Genomic DNA, 26,924 nt, shown 5'->3' on the forward strand with positions numbered 1-26,924 from the left:
ACTCGTGCGCCCATTAGCGACACATTAGCGAACAGCTTAATCACGACCGGAAACTGCGATTCAGGGGTGCCCAACCGGCGCAAACCTATGGCTATTATGTATGTGTGTATGTGTGAGAATTCATATTTCGCCGGAGAACTACAGCTGGTAGTAGGGGTGCATATTACCGGTAGTAGGGGTGCATATTACATTTTCTTTAACTCTTTGCTTCTTATCTTAGTGATAGGAAGCAATTTGTTAGATATGGTCTATATGAATCTTTCATTTTTTACTCGATCTAATGCTACTCAGGGGTTCACTTTAGGCCCATTACTATTTACAATTCTTATTAATAACCTCAAAATCATGTCTCTTGTTTGCTGACGACGTTAAATTATTATTTGCTGTCAAGGATGAGAGGCAAGCCTCTCTCCTTCAAGCTGATATTAACGTTGTCTTGGAGTTCAGTTCTAGTTTGGGCCTTGAACTTATTATAAATAAATGTGCAATTATGAGCTATGGACGTGCACATTCGCTCTATTGAGCTACAATCTGATATATTATTTTTTTTGTATTCAATTAATCTATGTACACTCGTCATTACAGATCGCAAGAAGTACACCAAATTATATATTAATACTAATTATTACATAATTCGAAATTATACATGATATATATGGTCAAACATAGCAAAGTGCACTGCAAACGTCGTATACAATATGATCAACAAACATTTATACAACAATACGATTTTTTAAACAACAATCATCCACAGAAACATATATGGAGAGAAACCCAGTGAACCTTGAGATTTTACTAAAGGAATGGGGAGGGAAAGCCAATTTTACAGGAATCGTTTCAATTAAAATTAGAAAAATTGACAAACTCTGATAGGAAACGACTGACCTGGTCACAAACAAAGCAACCAGTGTTACTAGAACTCATAACCACACTGACCATAAGCAAGATATGCTAACCACTAGTCAATGCTGCTGGTTCAAATACCAAATTGTCAATCAATTTATGGCGAATGGAATCTTATAAAAATAATAATCGTTTAATTTTTTTATATATATTTAAGTGTTCGAATATATGTATGAAAGAATAAATTCATACAAATCAATAGTATTAATTGAGTGAAAATCATAGCCGCTCTTGTTTTGGAAAATTTTTGAAATAATATGAGATCATTTTGAAATAATATGAGGTAAAAAATATCGACTAGGGAAAAATCTGTGCATCTAATTAGAATCTTTGAATTAATATGGATGTAAATTATGTATATATATACTAACAAATTAGAATGTGTGTGTCAGATCTTACATGCATTCATTAAGTTAATATGTACTTCAACCTAGCAAAGATGCGAACAAGTCAAACTTGTGAAATAAACTTAAAGTATTTTATTAATGGATTATTACTTACGAAAATATAAATTACACTGATTAACATGCATCGTACGTTCTTTGATTTCTCATTTCAAAGACATTGAAATGTTTTATTTTTATTATGCAGAGGAGTCTGCACCATTCATCTCATATTATGTGCATGAAACGCATTAATCAGGAAGTGCTTACTTTCAGTGAGGAAGACCGCATGGTTACGGCCGTCAAATTTAACGGTTCCTTGCCTCGTCGAAAAATAATTAACCTTTCGACGCTGTTAATTTTAATTCCTGTAAGGCCGCTTGCAGTTTATGCGCGCGCGAGGCTTTAACCTTTTCGCCGCGCGTCGGCAGTATAAAAGCGATTACTTCGAATCAATTAAACAAGGCACTAAAAAGGCAATCAAACAAGCCTTCGGTTCGGCCCATTAAACGTTTCGGCCGTAACGTTTGCCACCCCTGCCCTGACGAGATGAAATTTCGCTGATTTTTGCACTCAAGGATATGTGTGTGCTATGTAAGTAGGCGGATATATCAATTTCGGATAAGTGAATGTGCAAATTTTACCTTTTAACTGTGGAAGTTGGCACATCGCGTGGCGTAGGTTTGTTTTTGTCTGCTTTTTTTTTTGATAAGCCTCCGGGTTAACAGTACAAAGCGTTTTTCTTTGTGCTTGTCGTTTAAGTTTGCTAGGCGTTTTCGGTAGGAGTTGAAAACGGTTTAATTTTATCGTCTAATTTTAGGAATTTTTATAATATTACATATACATAATACAGTGTTTAAATTGTATTTTTTTTAATAAAATTTAAACGTACTTAATTCCTATTATTTCTACTATTTGAATGAACTCTTTATGTTAGGTTAAATTATGAAAAAGCTTGTGTAGATTTAATTTTCATAAATGTTTATATTTTAATTTATATAAATAAACACTACGAGAACTATACATATGTTAGTACATATTTAGGTAAGGCTAAGTTTTTTTTAATATGAGGAAAGTTGGTTTCATTTTTATTAAATTAAATCTGATTGGTTTTATTCCTTCACTTCCGAAATTTTAGCTGGTGGTCTTAATTTGCTCTAAATTAAAATCAGTAGAATATGAAAATTTTGTAATTTTACACTACCATAAAAGTCGCTTAGCTTATGTCCATATAATTGACTTGTATTGACGACGTACTATCTCCATTGAAAATGTAAGATTGTGGTTTAAGAAAATCATAACTATTTATGAGAATAATATGGAAATTCAAATTTTTCTCAATTGACAAATTATAAATAATAGTTTTTAATTTTTCCTTCTATTTATCATACAAGAAGAGTTTTCAGTCATTTAATCTCCAATAAAAAAGTCTATCCTGGGACATCAACTGATATCTTGATATGAATTCTGTCAATTAAACTTCCCAGATGCTACTTTTACATATTGGATTTCATTCACATAACTTAATTTAAAACTTACAATGAAGAATAAGATATGATTGAGTTTTGAATTTTATATGGATTATAGAAATTAACGGGGCACAATTAAGCCATTATATTTGAAAGTGGCGAAAGTCCAATTTTCATTTAAAAAACACTATTTCTGCTTTGCTTAATTCACAAATTTTTATCACTTATTTTAATTCGATATGTCCAGAATCTCGGGAAAGCAGAATAAACGTATGACAGGCCTCCAGTATTTTTAAATATTGTTAAACACAAAAAATTATATTTAACGTTTTGCCAAATATTTCTCGAAATGAAGAAAAGTGGACTGATGCTATTTTTGAATCAATAAGTGAGTAATATGATATCATAATTGAGCGCGTACATAATCTAAAAATCATATTTTTGCTAACTTCAAAAGCACTCTGCCTGAATTCATGTATTCTATTTTAACAGAGACGCCTTGCTATTGTTTAAATTTATATACATACATATATTATGTGGAAATTTTTCATTCGACAACCACCAGTTTGCAACGAGCCTTCGCCAGGGTTGTGTCCAGAGCCGTATCGGGTTGCGAAATCCGTTCTCCTTTGAAGCTTTAATAACCTACGAAACCGAACGAAGCTCAAAACGAAAAACAAACAAAAAAAAAAACAACCCTTAACTGGCGTTATCCAGGCCCGAAACAAAACTCACCCCTTTTCGCAAGCGGACCTTTAAATTAAATTTCACGCGCACTTGAACACACCTGCAACGCTGCATCGAAATTTCGCAATTGTCATTCGCTAATTAGGCGAGACCTTTCGACAGCAAATATTAACTAACCCTTTCGGCGTGTCAGTTCGAATTCGACCGGCAAATACGCTCTGTATCCGTCGGTCAGAGTGCACAAAGCCAAATTAAATCCTCGTTTAATCTGGGCGAATGCGTTCGCGAATTAACCCCCTACCGCCCTCAGGATTAATATATGTAATATAATACGGGGTGTCTATGTGCTTAACGAGCGTTTCGTTATAATATTAGGTTAATTGGTATTAAACGAGCGGGATACGGGGATAAAATATACAAGGATTTTAACAGGCGTAAATATAAGGCGGGGTTTCTCTTGTCCCTTGTTGGTGTTTTTTTTTTCGGCTTTGCCGTTGTTGTTTTTGTATAATAATCCCCCTACTAACCCTTTTCTTTTTTATCACCTGAGTCCTTTTTTTATACTAAATAAAACAAATAAAATGAAAGTACACGTGTTAACGCCACGGCTTACGTCGCAGAAAAAATGCTGAAAATCCTTTGTTACGTTAACGTTTTTTCTTGATGTATAAAAAATCGTTTTCCTTAATACGTGTTTTATTATTATATTGTAAATATTGCACGTGCGATGGTGATGGATTTTTACAATTGTTTTTTTGCGAATTCTTTTCACTTATTGTATTTTTATATGTCCAGAAACTCGGAAAAGTGGGATAAACGTATTACTGGCCACCTGTATTTTTTAATATTGATAAACGCAAAACATTATATTTAACATGATTTGATTAATTGATTTTTGTTAAAATAAAATAAAATAAAATAAATAAACATGTAAAGAAGATAAGTGGATTTATGCCACTTTCAATTATAACGGCTCATATAATGAATTTAACGAATATTTTAAAAATATCTTTATACAAAAAAGTATATTTACTTATACGCTTAATAAGAACTGCAAATATTTCATAATATTTAACATTTTTCATAACTGAAGTAAATTTTTAAAAAATCAGTTATTAATTTAATAAAAATTTCACTTAATTCGAGAAGTAACTACTGTGTAAACATTTCTATAATTTATACAAAAACAAAGTACACTTTAGATGAAGCTAGAGGCAGCTCGACCTCGTCAAATGTTTATTAGACGCAAATTCGAATATAAATTACGTTCGGTCGTAGTAAAAATTTCGATTTAGATTAAGATTGAGCCTCGGCAGCGCCGGTTGTAAAATGCGTATTGAATATTTTTACGTATGGCCTAAAAGTGCACGAATGAAAATCATAAAATAGTCCGCACAGAATCGTAAAAGCTGAGAACCCTTTCGCCGTAATGCGCAACCGACCTAGAAGCGTTTTTATGTATACTTTGGCGGAGACTACCATAAATAAATATATTATAACCTGCATAATTAAATCAACACACTGAGCTAAATACATATGTACATAGACGTGTGCTAAATCTCCGTGTACCATTCAAACCATTCATTAATCGGTGAAGTGCGTAGCTATTCACCCACCGTTTGAGAGCCACTAATTCGTGTATAATCGAACGCTTGCAAGAGCATTCTGTATGCACGTGTATTTTTATATGGGAATGAAAGCTCTACTATTTAATAAAAACAAATGTTTTATATTTAAATATAAACTACTGTATATAAAATAATTTGTGAACAAAAATTTCATTAACTGAAAGTCTACCTAAAAGTTTGCAGAACTTTCAGAATCATTAGACTGATTTATTAATGTCTTCATTCGTATTGATTCAGGCGAGTGTCCAAAGTTGACTCAAATAATTTGGTCGGCAAAAAGTCCTTAAAAATATATAATAAAATATGTATGTATAAGAAAATTGACCGAGAAAGTTTCATTTATAGTAATTAAACTGAGTCATTTTATAATACTAAAATATCAATTCATTGCTAGTGTTTTGCCAGTCAATCTTTTAACGGGTGATTTTTAAATATATATTCTAAGAATGGTGATGTTTTAATTTTGTAATATGTTTATTTTGGATTCGATGCTTTGAATATAAAAAAAAGTCCGAAAGAGAGTATTTGTAGGCTTTGCAGTTCGGTGCAAATTTACTCTCATAAAATCTAACGCGCTCTGAGCAATGCCTGTCATCTGAACACATTGTACGTATAATTTCACAGGAAATGTGTACATACATATATATGAATGTATAGCACTAGCTGAATTTCCTGGCGTTGCTCAGACGAGTGAAATTATATGTACAGTGTGTACGATTGAATGAAATAGTACAGTGTTATTGTATTTGCACACATAGTATATATTTATGCTATTGAATACGCATTTCGATCAAATTAAACCAAACTTTGGACTAAACATTTCAATGACTTTACTATAAATATGAGCATATTACTTCTCGATTTACGCGGCGTCGCTCAAACTGGTAAAAGTTTTAAAAAAAGTGAGAAACAAATTTTGTAGTCTAAAACTAAGATTGGGTGATGATAAATAGTATACCAAATGTGGTGGTTCTGAATTAAAAACTGTAGATTTACATAGAAAATACACGTTTGTCTTATTATATGTAATATATCGATATTAAATATTCAGTTGAGTAGGTTATTTGAATCGTAAACGAAGATCGTACAAAAAATGTCTCTAGTGCTGCAATATGTCTGTATTTAAGTTTGGAGAAGTTTCCAAGTTGATTAATGACTAATTGGCGTATCGATTCGAATGCGGCATAGACTAAGATAGCGATACTAACGCCCCCAACGTGTACAACTACCCCTAAAAGCGTATTCGATTGGCATAATGTACATATATTGTAGTACATAAATTACAGTGATAAGCATGAAATTGCATCCATACGCGTGATATATGGACGCGCGAGTGCGATTCGATAACATACATATTATACTCGATGCGAAATTGCGATGAAAAATACATGGCATTGTGATAAAATATATTTTGAACAAACGCTACGAGTATATTTATGTATAATAAATAAATACAATTTTGCAAAAATATGTTTGTGGAGCTTTTTGCGTGAATTTTGGGGTCGGTATCTAAAGCGTTAATATCTTAGTGAGGGTCGCATTTCTTCAGGCATATTTTAAGGGTCGTGGGTTTGTTCTTTTACGGTCGGGTAAGCAAATCTGTCGAATGGGGTAGGATTTGCAGACATTTGATATTCGCCGTCAGGTATGAAGGATGAACGTATTAAGGGTTTGCCTTTAATGCGATCAGTTTTCCAATAGATTTTCCGTTCCCTATATCTATGTCTATCCATTATATTTTGATTGCTACAAATATTATTTTTGAGGATTTTTTTACACATTTAACGTTTGCCATATTATATTTCAAAGTTTAAATAAAAATAGTAATATAATATGGCTTGGTAAATTGTACCGTCAGCTTATGTATGTAGGAATCGTAATTAATTGATAATTAAGGTTCTAATGAGGTTTAAAAATGAATAGAAAACTATTAAAATTTCTATTTTTGTGAATTCACTGTTTAAGATTCAAAAATTTAGCCAAAATGGAGAAATTTTGTTTGCCTTTATATTATATGACTATGAAAAGATTCTTCCTATTCAACTATTTACTATCGTTTCATTCAATTCTTATATAGAAAGCAAGAAAATTGTGTCATAGAAAATCTTAGGTATAATACATATCGTGGCATACATTTCAAAGGTGTAAAAAAATGAATAGAAATAATTGAAAATGAAATACATAAAAATCTAATATGTTTGTGTCAATCTTTGACTCTTTCAAAAATGCAATATGAAATACAATTTTCAAATCACATAAATTTAAATTTTCCCTAAAGTCACACAAACAAGTAACGCTTCATATTTATTGCGTTGCTATGATTTTTCTACCCACGATAAATAAATACGCCTCTCACGGCAACCGTAGAATTTTTCCAGTGGAGATTAATGAATATTTGATACGCAGCTTTGACATTTCCTCGCTTTTTCCCCGATACAAGATTGAATATTCCGCATATTTTATATTCAATTCCGTTCCATGCATAAAATATCCGTTAAAAATAAGATCAGTATTAGGCACACCAGTCGCTATGAATTTCAAAACAATACACGTGGTTTTTTTTACATGAAAATTACATTACATTTGAAGCAATCAAGTGCACACTCAGTGTACGGGAATAAATGTAAAATTTCATTATTCGATCCCATATAATTTGGGTCGAGGAGGGGTTTAGTTTCCGAGAAATCTCGGGGGAACATGATCGGAGTAGCGAATTTTCAAAATAAGTAGAAAATCACTGGTTCGTATACAATTTAACGAGCATTTTTTTTTTCTGTATCTTATTTTATTTCCCGGAATGCGTAGGATGTTCGTCATCAATTCAACTCTCGACTATAATTTCGTACGTAATTGTCCCTGTCCGATGTCTTCATTGGTCTCCGTGGAGCGTGTCGTCAAATTAACCCTTTAAGCGCCTCACGGACTTTGGTTAATGAGCCGAAGAGCGTGTGAGAAGTCAGCCGAAAGTACTCGAAACAATGGCGACTTATCTGCAAATGTGATCTTCGGACTTTACAATTTGTTTCTGGAAACGGTCTGGCCATTGCGAGTGCGAGCTTTTATGTATAGGGGTAAGCTAGACGGTTGTAAGGATTTAATAAAAATTTAGGCAAACGTTTCAATTATATACATAAATACATACATAGTCAGAATGTTCTGTCCCTATATATGTAAGGTTAGATATTTTTTAAATATAATGGCACACATACAGAATAAAAATACAATAAAAAAGAAATACAGATATATAAGAAAACACTTAGAATGCATATTAAAGTGAGCATCGTAATATAATAAAAAATCGTAATAAATAAAAATACAATAGCATTGTAAATATAAATACAACAATGAATGATATTATAAATCAACCACAGATTTGCTTCGTCACCTTAGCCCTAAAAGTACTAATATGTGTAGTTAGAAAATACACCAGGGCAATCATCTATGCAGTCGTAAAAACGGCATATCCGTACAAATGTACTATTAAATGAGGTATTATTATAAAAATTTGGTGGATAGAAAAGATTTTAAGATCTGCTGAACCGAGTGTTGATATTAAAACCAATGTCTACCAAAACAGATGTATCAAAGGCACCACTAACTACCTTATACATATATAAGAGTAATACATATATCAGAAAATTTTCTGCGATGAAACAAAATTTTGATATTTAAATGAGATAGTCTGTCTTTAAAGGTTGGCAACAATATCAGCCTTATAGGTTTAAACGCTTCAATGTAACTGTCTCTAAGCTATCTATAAGCCAAAAAGCATTCTCCATATTGCTGCAAACTAGACTGTTATAGAGCAATATTAGAGTATGCGGATTCTTAACGGGTTTCGCAACTCGGCACATAAATCCCAACAGTTTGTATGGTTAGTGATTATATAGTTAAAATGCTCATTAAATGATTAGTTGATTATTTTCATTTGTGTATTTAAATTTACAAGCTTCTAATCTTTTATGGTGTAAGTCAAAACGTATTCGATTTTTACATCACGGTATTGATATAATTACTTACAATATGTATTTTCAGACAAATCTAAGTTCTAAAGTCATATTATAATATTATATATCATCATCATCATCATCATTATTTACAGCTATTCACAATCGACTGCTGTATGAAGTTCTATCCAACGCGTTTTCATCACAAGGTTTTTGCAAATTTCCCGTCTAATTTGCCTTCTTTTATTATAAAAAACTGATTTTCCACTCCTGCTATACATGTAGTTTGAATCTTTTGAGTCGAAATGGAGGAAGAGGCGTATCTTTCGCCAGAAATGTCATCTCGCTTAGGTAATTATAATATAAATGACATTTTGCGCCCGGGAAAACAAAACGAAAAGTTAAAATGATTTCGTTGAACCGCGCGACCCGACTTAATTCGCTGCGAAATTTCCAAAATTAAGTTTGCGCTCTAGCGTGAAATTTTATTAAATATTCATAAAACCGACGAAAGTTTGTGTGACGAAAGTTTCAAATATAGATATAGCGTGAATATTTCATAAGACGGCTCTGAGAGCAATTTCGGACACGTTCAATACACTCCGCAACACGTTTGCATTGTAATATGAAGATCCTTTACTATTCAGGCAAAAATTCATGATATTTAAAAAAATCTTCAATGGCTCAATTAAAAAAGTAACCAACTTCATAAATATGACTATCAACAGCATATTTGATATTATTTAAATTGAATTAGTTATTATATATGTATGTAAATACATATACGAGAATGCAAGTACGGTAGACGTTTTTGGTAGATGTTCGATTTGATTAATTATTAATGTGTAAGTATATATATGTAAGTAATTAGTGACTGCTCGTATTTTTTGCACGTATACCAGAATGTGAAAAAACAAACGTTTAGGTAAATTACGTTCACAAAAGCTGTGTAATGTACCATTCGTATACACACCCCGTGTAAAATTTTCCCTTCGTTAAGCAAAAAAGTTTTTCCGACACCCCCCGCCCCCCCCCCCTCGTCCTCTTTTCCCTCACCGTCATTCTCGTTATTTATCGGAGATTCTGCGTGTTTGCTCCACTTTTTCGAAAGCGTAAATAATGCAAAAAAAGAAGATAATCGGGCGCTTATTTTTTCGCGAATTTTCATTATTATTTTTCGAACGGATCGCCTCCTTTCTGCTAAATTAAGAGTAGAGTGGAAAATTTTCATAATTTACGTCCAATCACTTTAAAGTGAATTGTTTTGCCAGCATAATTTCAAACAATGAATAATCTATTTTTGTATTTGTTTGTTTGTGTGTAAGATAAATCTTATAAAAATGGAATTGATCCACTTTTGAATACGAGAAAGCATTAATATAAGATTCTCGACTAAAGAAACTCATTTGAGTGGCTAAATTTGGAATTGATTCCTCCAATTGAATACTTAAATAAACTAATGTGCTCAAATTGACATTAATTTAAAAACATATGATAATTTTTGACCTTTATTTCTACTCCTGAATTAGCTTTTATATAAAAAAATATTCAATTTCCCTAATCCCTCTTTATCTATCAATTTTAACTGTTCCAGGAATTTACTTTTTATTATTAGCAACGTTCAAAATAATCCGCATGTATGCTGTGTTGAGTATAAGACATGTTGAGTATCAAATTCAGCCCTCAGATTATTTATTACCTTTCCCAGTAGAAAATGAAGTAATGAATAAATGAATAAGAAATTTATTTATAAATAATATTAGCCGAATTTCTTGACGTTACTCGAATAAGTCATCTATGTACCTGTTATATGTACGTTCGTATATATATTTAATATAGAAAAAGATACTTGTATTACTAAATCGTGTCAGTATCTTATTTGTTGACTCGACAACAAGCCGACCGTGTGATCTGTCGTATTCCAAACAACAGTCTAATGAAGTAATTCAATTGATGGCTCCGAGTGTCGGTGGACATTACGGTGATAAATTTTCCGCGGAAAACACGCGTTTTTCCGACACTACGCAACGCGACGGTTTATCGAAGCGTGCAATTTCCCTCAAAACATCCTGGATTGCGCTGCCAGGGATCCGGCGCGGAATTAGATCAACGAAAACGAAAGGAAAAACCGGCTGGGGAAATTTTTCGGATTTTTTCCATTCGTTCACCGCGCGAAGACACGTGGATTTTATCTTAATGTTGATCTATGATATTCTCTCTGTCTACCTGGGAAAAAGCACGCGTGTACCTATCGCGGTGAAAATATCTATTCGCCACGCTTTTCCGCAAATATTCCTGTCATTTAATAAATATATAAGAGGAAAAAATACGGTAACGTTCCATGATATAAATATTAATTTAAATATTTGTCTAAAATATAGTGGTGACTCTTTTTAAGATTGATAAATTTATTCTAAAGATTTAATAATATACCTATAGATTATTGTATTATTATTTTTGTCTAGTCTCAGAAAAATCAAAATCTTAATATTGTTTAATTTAGTTAAACTAAATAATTTTTCAATCACTCAATCCAATCTATTCTTCAAAATTTTTATATTTTCCTTTTAAATTCGGTTTTTTTGTTTCATTAAATAAAATTTATTTAAAAAAATCAAAACGATCGCAAGACTGTAGGAATATATGTACATATATTAAATCGTTTACGAAGTCAAACATAGAAAAGCCTTGTAAAAAAGGAGTAAAAACGGTATGAAAATAATATTGAAAACTATCACTTTATTTAGCAATCAACAATATGAAACATAGAGATAAAAAGTCATTCCGAATTAAAAAGAAAAAAAAAAAATATATATATATATATATATATATATATATATATATATATATATATATATATATATATATATATATATATATATATATATATATATATATGATACGTAAAATGGGTTATTATTGTTTTAAATATTATAGAATGATAGTTAATATTATTAAATGATATAAGTCATAGTCAATTTAGGAATAGTTACGTATAATATCAGCCAAAAAGTCAGTAATTATGTAAAAGCTTCAGTTAAATTACGATTTACATTCTGAGCTGAATATGTTTCTTTTGTATAAGATGTGTCTCTTTGTATATCGAAAAATGACATTCAGTCCCATGTGCTTTTATGAAAACCTATATTTCCACTAGGAATCTACTTTATTATATTATATAGCGTTGTTCTGTTGAAGATTTCTCTCCATAGTTTTCCGACGTTCTTTGTTTCGCGATCTTTTGACGCTTTCCACCAGCAAAGCAACTCTTTACCTTTACCCACTTTTTTTATTTCCACAGCTTTTCCAATTTTAACGAGAAAATATATGAACGTAGCTATGTGTATGTCTGTTCATTTAGGACGACCATGGCAATTCCACATTAAACTATCTAGTAGATAGAACAGTCTGGCGTGTCTTTGCAATTACGCCATACCACTGTTCAATTTGACTAAGAGTTTTTTCACACCTAGATATATATGTATATTATTCTCCACGATCGTCCATTTCATTTGAATACATTCTTCGGGATTTTTTTTGCTTTATTTTCGTTAGCCTTCTTGGCACTTTTCACAGTCTCTCGACGTATCCGTCCAATATCGAACGGGTGAAAATGCTAATTCAGCCACTCGACCGGTGTGCCGAGAAAATGGACCCGATTCGCTGAAAAATTGGTTCGTTATGCTGATCCTGTCATTATGACATTTTTCAAATGTCGAATAATTCACTCGACGGGGCTCCTTCCAATATTTAATATATTGCCCGTTCGAAATTTGAATGAAATAAATTTAATCAATTTTCACCCTGTATTAAATTTGCCTACCTAACTAAGCTTTTCGTACCTAAATTTCACCTTCAAATTATACAGTTTTACTCACTTTTATAATGAAATATTTGAATAGATTCATAACATAATTCAATACGCCTACGCAAATAGTTGTCGTATTAAACTAGTCTCAACTATCCATTAAAATATGAAATAATCGTCACATTAAGATATTCAAAAATTGACCTTTAAAATTATTCAAAATTAGTAATGTTTTCACTAACAAACAACTAATATATTTACATACATATGTAAATGCAATACATATGTGGATACTGTTTTTATCTGTAATAAATATTATATTAATGTCTCGGAAACTATTATACTTAAGTATGTGTAGTTTATATACATATATTTTTTTTATATAAAACACCTTTTTTTATTTTATTTAAATTTTTAAAATCAGTATGGCTTCATTTTCATGTATAAAATTGTTTTTAATACACTTGAAAGCAGTTCTTACACATTTTTCATAAAATAAAAATTGGCTTCAGATTATTTTTAAATGTAAAAAATAACTTCTTGTGTGTCTATTAGCACGTACCTTTTTTGTAAATAATTTCTAAGATTCATATTTACAAATGAAATCAAATAATATGACTTTTTAAATAATAATTACATATTCAAGTGTAAAATAAAGGAGGTAAGTAATAAGAACACACTCAATGAAAGTATGTACATATTTATTTATTTATTTATTCATTATCCACAGTGATGTAACATATCCATGATGGAATTGGTTAAATTCAGAAAACGAAAAGAAAAAGGGATTAAAATACAATTGATTTTGGAGTTTTGTATATTTTAAATTATTATTATTGATCACTGATTGTTTATTATTGATTACTGATTATTTATAAATAATTTGATATATGTATTATATAAATATCTGTATTTTTCTGTCTGAAAAAAATTAGCATTGATACTGACTTTTTTCTAAAAATACTGCCAATATTTATAAAATATTTTTATCCTTGACGAGGGGGGGGGTTTATAAAAGGACTTTTTCCACGGGGGACTAATGTCCAGGGGGTAAGTGTCCTAGAACCATACATATTATGTATTTGCATTTTGCTTTACCTCATTTCATAATCTCAAAATAAAAATGACAATTAAAGATTTTTTATGTATTTTTTAATTATGTATACATATATGTAAATATGTATCTTCCATTTAAATATACGTGAGTAAAAATTATACATATATGTATGTATGTTTGTAGCATGTCACTCAGTTGTTCAACTTGAATTTCAAATGGACTTTTCAAACTTCAGAAACTTTCATGTCCCGGCAAACATCATACATGTTATATTGTCATGAAATAAGCAAACACTAGCTTGATAATAGACAGTGCAATACAACAGCTTAAGTATGTATGTAGGTGTACAAACACGGTGTAGTATAATGCAGTAGAGAAGAGAACGTTTCCTCGAAAGCTTTCGCTCGCGTGCATACGCGCCATAATGAAACGTAAATTTTTTACCACCAGACGACATTTGTCTAGGGGCAAAAAACATCACTCGTATTCTCGGTTAGAAGAAACATAGCACGGTTGGAGTTGCACAGAAGCTTTCATCTTGATTTATTCGATGCCCCGAGCTTTCGTCCTGCTAATGGCCTCAGCCGAAAGCGCACCCATGAGATCGGTCGCAGGACCACTTCCGACAACCGCACACTTTACATCCTTGAGAAGCTCATATCCATCCCCCTCCTGGATTAACTTTGTATAATTTAATTCGAGAAAAAACACCGAAAACATTAGTGGATTCGTCTGCTTCATCTACATATAATTACTATATGCTAACCAGCAGAATATACTAGACAGCTAGACCAGTGGATAAAGTGGTCCCGGGTTCAAATCCCACTGGTTTCAGACCAGACCTTGGTTTGTGACTCCAGGTCGATCGTTTCCTATCAGAGTTTGCCAATTTATCTGATTTTCATTGAAACGGTGCCAACAAATTGGCAACCTTAACCATTTTCTCGCAAAATCTCGAGTTTTAAGCATTTTTGAATTTCGCTTAATTGTATAAAATATTGCAAATTTATAAATTTCACCATAAAATGTCTCTGTGGATGTTAATTGATGTACATATATAATATTTACTTTGTACAATACTAATAATACCTGTATCAAATTTAAAATATTTCTGGCCAGGAGAGCGCATTGGGATTACAAAATCCAAATCATTGACGATCAATCATGAAGATTATTAATTTTTAAATAAAAATGTCTTAGTTCAATGACAAATGAGTTTTAAAAAAAATATAATTAATACATTTTAAAAAGTTAAAAAGAGTTTTCCCAAGGAGTAAGAATGATTTAAATAAAAAGAAGACCATGCTATGAAATTATAATCAAACTTACTCCTGAAATTCTCATTTAGAACACTGAACGAGTGTTCTAAATGACAATTTCACAGTATTTATACAATTTTTAAGCACTTTTAAAGACAGTAATATTATTGCTTATATCTATAGTTCTACGTACATATAAAGTCATCAAAGTCTGTATAAATTACTTTTTTATGCAGCAATGTGCAGTAAATTGTTCCACTCGAAATAAAACTCAATCGAGCGCTTGAATTTCTTACGGTCAATTAAAACCTTGCGTCTTAATTTATAAACCGTATAAAATTACTCTATTTTACAAATGATAAGTGTTCATTGCCATGTGTAACCAATTTGTTCATTTGAATTATAGTAAGACGGATCAAATTGAAGCAACTATGTATTTTAAACGACCATAATTTTAAATTGGGCTATGACTTATTTTATCTCATAATACTAGCACAATAAAAACAGTATATCGACTATTCCAATTCATAACATATCTAAAAAAGAAATTAATTTTGTACTTGTCTGGAGTACCGCATTGATCCATTTAGTTGCATATATGAATGAGTCTTATTTTCGGTGAAACTTGTCCCATGTTTGTAAGTGTGTTATCGTATCCTTAAATACCATTCGAAAAGAATATTATTATTAAGTCAAATTTAATCCGGAACAGGGTCAGGTGTTGGCAACCCTTGCCTGCGTCGATATTCGCGTCAATCGACCGGAAGGAATCCCAAACTAGCGATCTGGCGTCCTGCTTAGCCAAGCTATCCGGCACCGGAACTATGCAAATATCTAATATTTGACAGTGTGCCAATAGTGTCCCACGGGAAGACCGGAATCCCAGGGAGTGCGGCCATATCTCAGCCATGGGGAGGGGCCGTGGAAATTCTCTCGACCATGGTTGATTACTCCTGCTATCCGATAGACGACTTCTCTGTCTCCATTCTTGTACCCCCCTCCCCTTCTCCGCCTCCTCGTCTTTAAACACATCAATTCAGACTATCGCATTTCAATTTGTGTTAGCGTGATGTAATAGATATTACACTGTATGACGATTTCAGTGTGAAAATGATCGATTACATATTAACATCCTTGTACGGAACAGTAAAAATTCCTTATCAAATAAACAATCGGCATTTTAATATTATTTAACTACTGTTGTGCCCGTTGATTTCAACGAATGGTTTCGGAATATATAAATATTAATAATTGATACACAAATTAAAATAAAGTTATACATATGTGCTATTTAAATATAATGCAAGGGTAATTTATAGGCGCGCGCACTTATTAATACCAAAAGTTGAGTGCGTGCATTACACCCTCACTGATCCAACCCGTTCACCCGTTCGAAATGATGAATGAATGTGTGTGTGTGTGTAGCTTCGTGGATGTGTGTATATGCGTATGCTCGCTCGCAGCGCATCTGACGATGACGTAACCCGTCGCTTGGCCTGACGTCACTTGACGCTCAATATCAGGAGCACATGTCAGACGCTCCACACCCCCTCCCCCCCAATTCTCCGCTACACCGCTTCCCCGCGTCTCCTCGACACGATGGCATGCCAAATTTTTATAGCGGATGCTTTAAAATGCACCCATTGGTCAGAATGACGATACGTTCCTGTAATTGGTAAAAGGTTTTAGTCCACGTGGACCATTTCAGTCTGATTGGCTGTGCGCCTTGTTCGTGTGTATTTATTTTATTGAATATCTCTAGGCACAAAATATACTGATATTCTAAAATGTTTGAATCCCCATACATGTCCATGCGTCCGCCACATACATACCCACATACACACATCGCGTCCGTTTATATATATATTATATATTAATATTAGTATATTTATTAGCTAATTTTTAATTTTATTTAATTTCAGTGGGTAGTCAGTGGTCGCATGGAGCGGCCAGGGGTCGAAGAAGTCCATCAACAGCCAACGCCAGCCGCCAGGCTTCCTCAACCGCCCGAAACAGACCACAAAGACACCAGCAACAATAACGACCAATACAGGTAAAGAATGCGCACAATGCTGTAGTATTTTTTAGTTTAAAAAATTTCTCGAATTTCTCTCATTTTTCTGTATAAACTTGCAGTCGAAGCGACGGCGGCATGTGGCAGATGGACGCCGGCGACCGCGGCGATTGCGACTGCCTCGGACCACCACCGGAATTTCTACTCCCACCACCCCCAAGACCACCCCTCCTGCAACCGGAATTCTACTGTACAGATGACCCTCTACCGGATATTGAAGCTTGCGATGCCGAACCGGTGAGTCTCTTATATATGTACACCCATACTCGTAATTAAGTGGCGCTGGCTGCAATCTGGAAGTTTGCCTTGGGGGAGCTTCGATCCGGTCGTGTATTGTTCTGTAAATTTGATTTAGTTTACTGAGGTTACTTTGGAAATTGGATTCGGTACTAATTGAAGACTTTTGGAATTGCCGCAATGGAAGTTTCGACCGAATTACTTTTATTAATATGACATTGGGGCAGTTTAGATATGTTTTGATCCAAACTTTTGGAATACTTATTAATCATAAGCTACAGTATAGTACACTGGTAGAGCTATTTCATACCAGTAGATAGATCGTGGGTCGTAAAAAGCACAGTTCGACTGTCTCCTGTCAGATTGTTGTGGCGGATCCAATTGATCGGTATCCTCCCCCTGAGTTTATCGCAAATTCAAGTTATTAGCATCTAGAATTCGTTGAAGTTACCTAAACAATGTATTTCTTGAAAATTTGCTGTGTATCAACAAAAAATGTTGATTGTCCGTAGATGGTCTCTATTTGTGTTTTATGTAATATGTTTGAGAAAAATGTGAGTAGTTAATTACATATGTAAAAAAAAATAATAAATAATCTAATCATACATATGTATGTGTCACCTTGTGGTAATTCTTGTCATGGCACATACATACATACATATAATGTACATATAAAAAAAATATTTATATGATTTTTCCTGAAAATGGGTTAAATGTACAAAAAACTTACGTTAAACTTAAAAAAAAAGGAAGTCCGTTTATTGACTAAGATTCCGATAATCATTATTTTCAAAAACTTTATAAGATGCATAAAGTAAATTCCTTCACTTTCTTGACTGTCAAAGATTATCTTTATATTCTTCTTCCTCTCTTTTATCTTATTTAAATTCGTCTAGTAGGTGAATTAAGTCTTGATTTTGCTTTTGACCTTTTAGATTTTGAGTGAATTTTTGCGATATCAATAAATATTAAAATTTTACAAAATATCTAATTTTTAAAAGGTCAAAAACTGCCTTTTATTTGACTTAAAATAGAATTATGTAGACGGTAAAAATAAAAGAAGATAAAATATTTATGAAAAAGAACCTTTATTGAAATTCAGGTGGATTTTTCACGCGTCTAAGTGATTTTATCTTTTTTAGAATATTGTACATATCTTATTGTTTTTTTTTTTCATTTTGAATTCGAATTCCTCTTAAAATCATACAATAACAATAATATATTATAATATAATAGTTTGTCTTGAAAGTTCTTTTGTATATGTGTACAAAGTAATGTTTTTCAACTATGAAGTTTAAGAAAATATGTGCTTTAACAAGATAACACAGATCTTACTCTGTTTAGTCAGTATGATAAAATATTTTTAATGATACATAAAGCGTGCATTCTCTGATATAATGTAAACGATTTATCGATCAAAAGTTTTGTCCGTACATCTAATGTCAAACTTTCAAAATTAATACAAACACGAATCTAAAAGAGACGGAAAAACATCCCTTCGGTTTGATTTATATTAAAATAATATTTGAAATTGGTAATTTCGGTCGCAGAGAGAGTTTGAATTTCGGTCGCGGCGCGCAGCATCGGTACAACCGATCCGTCGCGTAATCCGTTCCGACACTTTTCCTATACACACAAAAGCTAATTCCATTAAAATGAATTATTATTAAGATAGAAGGAAACGACATAACAAGTTTCGGCACCGAGGGGGTGGGGAGGTGGGGACGCATAGGAATTCCCGGATTGGATTCGGGAAGAGCGTATTAATTATTGTCCCCCTGGATTATGGCCGGGGGTTGGGGAGCGCTCATCAATCAATGCGCCAAGTTGCTAATTAAAAGTGGAAGAATTAAAACCGGGTTCCGGAAACACAACACTCCGGAATTCAAACACAATCTGATTCAAAATTTACCGAAAAGACCCTTCTTTTAAAAGTTCCCCCTTCTTTATTTTCATTACGGACGTCCGACGGCCGTTGCGTTTCCCGGTTTAATTAGCAGAGCTATTGCTCTATAATCCATTTAGTGCACGTTTCAACCCTTTTTCTTATTTTTTTTTTTAATTAATATGCACAATATTTTAACGTGAAACGAATACTTCGTTTATGCTGCTGACGCTTTATTTATTAAATAAAAAATCTTGTATTCCATTAGTAACACGAGGAGGATTCACAATACGGCCTGGATATGTATATTCTAATAGTCAATACTCCGGTGAAAATAATCTTTATTTAGTACGCGAATATACTCGGGCATACGTCGAGTCCACAATACCTTCACCGCATCCCATCACACGCACGATATATCAAATGTATGAGGAAGGTATGTTCACAGAGAGGTTTGCCGATTTCTTGGAGTGCATTTTGTGTAGGTACGACATGAGCAGCTTTGATATGCATGCAATCTGCATTGTGGCATTCCGGTATCTGCATGCGGTACGTGCCTCTTTGTGCCTAACGTCATCGAGATTCCATCAGGGGGGGAGGTGTTTGTATTTGTAGGTAATCAAAACTTGCTTCTGACTGCACCTAAGCTGATGCTGATGAGCTGGTGTGCCAACCAACCCGCTGCTAACCCCTATCTCCCGACAAACTGTCGTCTCTCTCTCCGGGATGCAAGCAGAAGTTTTGCGCGAATGAATGGCAGGCCCCGCTCTGTCGAGGCAGATGGCGTACTATATATTATAAAATATAATTATATGTATTATACATACATAGATATAATGTTATATGCGTGAATCGTAATGTTGTTGAATACTTAAATACTTTTCAATTTAATGTATGTATGTATAGGTATATAGCATTTTTTGTGATCTTATGTATGTAAGTATAGATATAAATTTTGTATTAATTGTGGAGGTTTAGTCGGATATATGTATGTATATCTAGTTATATAATATAAAGCACTTGTGCATTAGCATTAGACCTGCTCATTTAATTTTTCCTATTTCGTATTCTAAATCGCCATTTTGCATAATATTGAAGAAGTTTTCCTAATTCGTTGGCGTCTATTCAGTTTTCCCTTATTGCGTTAGCGCCCTCCCCCTCCTCCACATCTCCATCTGACTTCCCGGGGAAACCTTTGAATTTTAACATCTTCCGCGTTTATCTCGATTCTTTCCGTCCCCTAATTCCGTCTCCCGCCGCAGGATAGGGGTTGCCGAGTAGCTTTCGGTGGCGCTAATCCGCGACTCCGAGTTCAACTCTCACCGGCGCTTATTATCATATGACTTAGTCGGTCTCAGAACTTGGTCTCAAAACTTGGAGTAGGGGTTCTAGGTACTCTAAAGTACCGGGATATTCAATTGCGGGGGCGAAAACAGGCGTCGCAACCTCCCCTCACGAAGCGGACGCTCGCGGTCTAGGGGTTATTTTCTCGTTTAGAACGCGCCCTTGTTTGTAAGGCGGGAATTAAATTACTTCGTTATTTATTGGACGAACGGGAACTTGGGGGTATTTAGAATATTTTAGCGTACGAAACGAGGTTCGGTCAATGAAAAAATAAGCTAAAGCTTCTTGGCAACAGTTGGGTAAATATTATTTTATGGGTGTATAAGATTTGAGGCATTAGGGGAGGGCTTCAATGTGAAAATTAAAATGTTTGACTTTTATGTATGTAGAGATGAAAAAAATATTTTTTATATTTCAAGTATTTTGATTGTATAATATATGTACATATATTGTAACTATGCCTCATTTTGTACATATACACATGTATATATAATATATAAAATCAACTAGTTAATAGGTCTATTAGTTGGAGATAGTATAATAAATTCTGACTGTCAAAATATTCACTACATACATATGTATATACCTATAAATATATTTAAGTATGTCGTAGATAAGATCCTAAAATTTAGTTTTAAAAATGTTGAATCATAATAAGTTACCGGAAATCAGTATTAAAATAATTTTTAATTTTTAAAGTCTTGAACAGAAAGGTGATTTTTCAAGCAGTTAACGAACTTTTATTTAGCATTTTAGTTAACTTACGTACATATGTATGTATTTTATTTTACTTTATTTTATTATTTGTTCGTGGAAATCAACCTTCTAAATGAGTTTTTCCTACACCAAGACAATCGTTTAATCGCTTTTTTTCGGTCCAAAAAGAGTTTTTTAATCCCATCAAAATCCTTGGCTCATTTTTAACATAAATTTAACAAATATAGACACCTACAAAAATACAAGTGGCTATAGTTTTTAGTATGTGATATTTTTTTTATCTTTTTTAACAAAATTTGGGTAAAATGTTAATATTTCCACTAGTATGTACCAAATAGTATGTACCGGATAGTATGAACCAAATTTAATTTTTAAAAATTATATGGACTTTATATAGTATATAATATGTTCTGACTTTATATAATATGTTCATTACAAAATATCTAAATTTGGTACTTTTAGAAGCGATCCAAAAAAATTAAATTATATTATACATACATAGGGGTAGACATACAAGAAGGGCTCATGAAATTCCAATTGGGGTTTTCCAATTATTTTTCGGGAAGCTAAACACGACCCATAGAGGCGTCGCAGGTGTACCAAATTACTACCCCTTAAGCACCCCAGCACTTCCGCTCTAGAAGAAAATGAATATTCATCCCGTTTCTGGCCCAAGAAGTACTTGCAGTAGAAAAAGAATCGAGTGGTGGATTACCAGATATTTGCAGCCCGGTATAAATATTTTATATAATAAATAAAAATTGAATTAAATCTAAATGCATACAAAAAGCATCGAATGAAACAAATAGTTCGTGTTTTTAAATTAATTTATATATCCAATGCAATTTTCATCAATATTTGCGTTCTTACTAAATAAAAACAGGTACTCGGAATGAAACTGGATGGTGTTATTTGTTCTCATATGGTGTTTTTGAATTCTGCGTGAATTAACATTTAGGTTTTCTTTTTTCCGAGCGACGCAAATAATAAGGCGTTGTCTTTAATCCAAGTTTTAAGTGGGTTTTCGCAATTTTCCACGGCAACTTCAAAGTGCGCCACGAAATTGTTTATCATCCCCGAAGAAAATAAGGGATGCCCTTGGGGTTCTGGAGTGCTTATGTGTGTATATTTGGTCCTTACACGTACGCCCCTATATTTATTTTTTATTTATTTAAAACACTTTTCAATTTGCATTCCAATTTTCCCGGTTGTGTGTGTGTGCGAAAATAGGAAAACGTGAGTTCGCACGTGGAAAAACGACGTCTCTCGGATCGTTTTTCTTTGCTCGTTTTCTTCTTTTTCATCTACGTCCAAAAATGAAACTATGTTATAAAGACGCAAATGGCTATGTTCACTATAAGCATTACTCGACCTGGTAATAGTTTCGTTTAGAATTTATATATTGAAAATTGACACATAAAGAAAATGTGTCACGTGAAGCTTATATGAAAAATGTTGTATTTTTGTTTATCTGATATGCAAATTGACAGTTTGAAATCCAAACGACTAACTCGTAATTGTCCTTCTCTGAACTGTTGACTACAAAATGTTCCAAAAAAATTAATTGTTTCCACCCAAGCAACGCCGGGCAGTTCCATTAGTAATATACATACGTACTAATCTACATACGTACAAATTTATTAAAATATAATATGTAAAGTTTGCTTCACATTACCGAAAATAACATAGCATTCGTTTGTAGCAAAGTTTTGCAGGTGTGCGTGCAATACGTAATATATCTAGACGGAAGAGCTTTTTTCTTCATTTCCCGATAGTTTTCCCACAGGCTTAGCTCACTTTTCCGTGCCATTAACCCGCTGACAATTAGCCTGGAAGGCCACCACCACCGACCGTTTGGTAAATCTTCACTCAATCTCCCCTTCGACGATCAGCCCTTATCCCTACAGAGGCATTCACGCGTTATAAAGCCTTATTATGTTTTCCTCGTAATGTTCTCGCCTTTAGTGCTTTTCACCCATGATGCTTTTAATACGTGATTCTTCGAATCTTTCTGCAACTGTATACATTTTCTTGTATATATGTATGTATATGTACATACATTTCAATATATTTTTCAATTTAAATTTAATGTAAATCAAATCCTGTAAACATTCCACTTTTCAAATCGTATGAACTGATTTAAATATATATTTTAAAAAGGAAACTCTGACGTTGCAGTACTACCTTAGTTTGATTCGATATTTTTGAGCTAGCTTTATTCGTACGAAAATAAGTAAAAAAAAAACATGCAAGTTTCATATGTGATATTCTAATATTATAATACATATAACATTAAAATATATATTCTTCGAAACTTTGTCTCTCATGCTAATTGATGGTGACAGATGCATCGTTAACGATTATCTTTCTTTCGTTATTCCTCAAATACCTCAATTAATTTCAACGCAATAATGATGATTAGGAAACACGCCACATCTCATGCCAAAAACTCAACCGGTTTTTCACCACCGTTGGGAAAACAAAACGATTCGAATAATTTACGATCTTCTATGTACATATGTATTTAGGCAGTGGTAGAATGAATCTTTGAATGTTTAAATACATTATGCGCGCCCAATAGAAGTTTGCGAGAGAGATTTTCCACGATTTTCTTTACGTTCTCGTCGGCGAATTTTCCGCGACGTCGCACTATAACGACAAACGATTTTCGTCCGAGGCGCAAACTCATTTCCCCGTGTAAATTAAGCCGAGTTCAAGCAGGTTTTTCTTCGGCGTCAAAACGGAAGAGCTTTTCCTGAGCTTTCTGCCCTTCGCTGAATTGAATGCGATTATTTTTTATGCTTACGCATAAACTTGACAATTTCGGTAAATTTTTATTTATTTAAATATAATATTATACTAAAAAAAAGATTATTCCTAGTGCAGTAGTAGATTTTACTGACCACATCTTTAAGCGTTTTCACATAATATCTTACCAAGTGAAATCAAATTTTACTCGCGCACTATGATGGATAGTGAGTGACCAAGACTTACATTTTTTCAAGCAGGGTCTTTATATTTTATGTGTTTCTTGTCAAGACCTCTATGATTCGAGTCATGTCCTTACAAAATAGAAACAGTGATCAATATTAAAAGAAATAGTTAATTTCGCGGGAAAAATATAGAGGGCGAGCTAATGGTCAGTGTGAAGAAGATATCAGCCTAGAAATGACGACACTGGTTTAGCAGCCTTTTTTCTCATTTATTTCACTTATTTTATATTATTCGACGTTTGATATGTGTAATAAAATGATGTTATAGCTAATTACATCTTATTAATTAATTAATTACCCTTATGATTTTTTTTTAATTTTCTTGTTTTATGAGTAACCTTATTCGAGGAAATAGATTTCATACATATACATAGGTATAAAACAAATAAATAAATAAATAATTTTTCTCTAATTACAATAAGATTTTGTATTTTTTTTTAATACCATTAATACAGTTTTACCAAATTTTGCTATAACAATATTATTAAAAGTGTAAGAAAAATAAATAAATAAACAAAATCACAAAACAAAAACACAATCTTAAAAATATTGATATTTAAATACTAATCAGTTTCAAAGACAAATTTTACTCTATATTTATAGTCTTTTAGTTTCTAAGGGCCTAAATTTCACATTACAGAAAAATTGTCAATCTCAGCTTTCTTACACACTTCCAAAGAAACTTTGCGATTAATAATTTATTTCTTACTACATGCATATTATCTAATATGTAATTTCGAAATATACTTTGTATCTAACTATGTATGTATATAACTATAGTTAGTTCATAAATCCGTGACGTCATCGAAAAAATTAATATTCAAATAAATTTAATAAACTGTTTACTACTAGATTGGCCATGTTTAAGCGGTTTATATTACAAATACCGAGCGAAGCCGGTTAAAAACACTAGTCATAAAAAAATGCTCTTACATAAATAACATTCCTTTATTTAGAGCATCATATAATAAATAAACCGTTCAACAACATTTTCAAAGTTTAAAATATAAATACATGTAAATCGCACATAGCCTAGCTACTTAAAGCTAGCATACAAATTTATTACAATCGACGAGTTAACTTTTATACATAAAAGTGTCAATATTAATTATGAACCATTAACACGTGAGACACTTTAGCGCCTCCCACACATTCGGAACAGACAGAGACACGCGTACAAGATGGGAAAGATTCAAAAGCAGAGGCGTTAACGTCGAACGCATAAAAAAGGAATAAACAGCATCCGACAGAGTCACCTTTGGAGAAGGCGCGACATTTTTTTATTTATTTTATTTTTTCGTGGCCACCCGGTGCCCGGCTACCGGGTGCTCGCTCAAGTTGATGACAGAAACACGTCTGTCGGTGTAATTCATTATCGGACCGCGCTGCACATGTTTAGTGTCACTGGGCCAGACTCACCGATCATCATTAGTCGTAGTGTGCTCGTTGAGCGAATCGATCATCATTCGCTTCGGATTTTATTTTATTTTAATTCTTATCGCGGTTTTAACATCGATCCGATCCTTATATAGATTCGGATTGGTAAATTGAAGGCCTGTTGTTTGATTCGTATGTACATACATACAATTACATGCAAATGTTCACTGAAATGAATCCAAGTCAAAATTTCGAAACTTCGGTAAAACTGTGTGGGTTAAAAAGCGCAATGCGCAAGCTTCACTTTCAATATTAGAATATTTATTCTTTTTGGAGAGATTTTCACCACTGTTGATTTTGTATGGCTCGTAACTCAGGAAAAGCTCGTCTGAGATTCTCCGGCCGTCGGCAAAAATCCGGCTGATTTTCCGGATTAATTGTTAATGCGACCGACTCGGAAATACTTTTGCAAAGTCGTCGTGGTCGAATATTAATATATAATGAGGGATTTCGCATATTGTCAATTCCTCTCTTTGCCTTTGGAATTAATTCGAAATTCGCAGCCAAAGTACATAGATACAAATTTAAATATTAATATTGTTACAATTCAATATCAAACATACTTAGCAAACCTTTTAAGTCTCGTATCATATTAAATAAATTTGACTAAATATATTCGTATCTTTATTGTATACTAGTCGAATTGATTGGCATTGTTCTAGGAAGTAAAATTTGAGAAGAAAAAATAGAAAACTTGCCTTTGTAGTCAATGGTTTAAGTAAAATTATCACTAGAGAGTATATTAAATTAATAAACAAACAAATATACATTTACATATCTATATATGTATAATCAGCATAATGGACTTGTGTTTAGCATATAATGCTTTCGAACAGAGTGATCACGGGTTCGAGTCCCAACAGTTGCTGCTGCTTTGTGACTCCATGTAACTCGTTTCCTATCAGAGTTTGACAATTTTTGTGCTTGTCATTGAAACGCATTTCGAGTTATTCAGCGTCTCGAGATTCGCCGGTTTGTATAATAAAATTTCGCAAAAATTTCTCCATGTCTTGTGGATGATCGTATAACTTCGCATTGTATAAATGCTTGAATTGATCGTATTGTATACATGATTGCAATGTTTGACTATAGATGT

General features: G+C 32.9%; 1 protein-coding gene across 1 annotated transcript in view; it reads left to right on the forward strand.

Moving 5' to 3' along the window:
- pxb (putative Hedgehog signaling attenuator pxb) overlaps positions 1-26,924 on the forward strand; it is a 196,904-nt gene that overhangs the window by 81,136 nt on the left and 88,844 nt on the right. Inside the window, exons 2-3 of the mRNA XM_077445025.1 lie at positions 17,064-17,194; positions 17,278-17,452. Of these exons, the coding sequence (XP_077301151.1) occupies positions 17,064-17,194; positions 17,278-17,452 (306 nt within the window). The remainder of the gene's footprint in view (positions 1-17,063; positions 17,195-17,277; positions 17,453-26,924) is intronic.

This window comes from Arctopsyche grandis, chromosome 13 (assembly GCF_051622035.1).
Source record: "Arctopsyche grandis isolate Sample6627 chromosome 13, ASM5162203v2, whole genome shotgun sequence".
Classification (NCBI taxonomy): domain Eukaryota; kingdom Metazoa; phylum Arthropoda; class Insecta; order Trichoptera; family Hydropsychidae; genus Arctopsyche; species Arctopsyche grandis.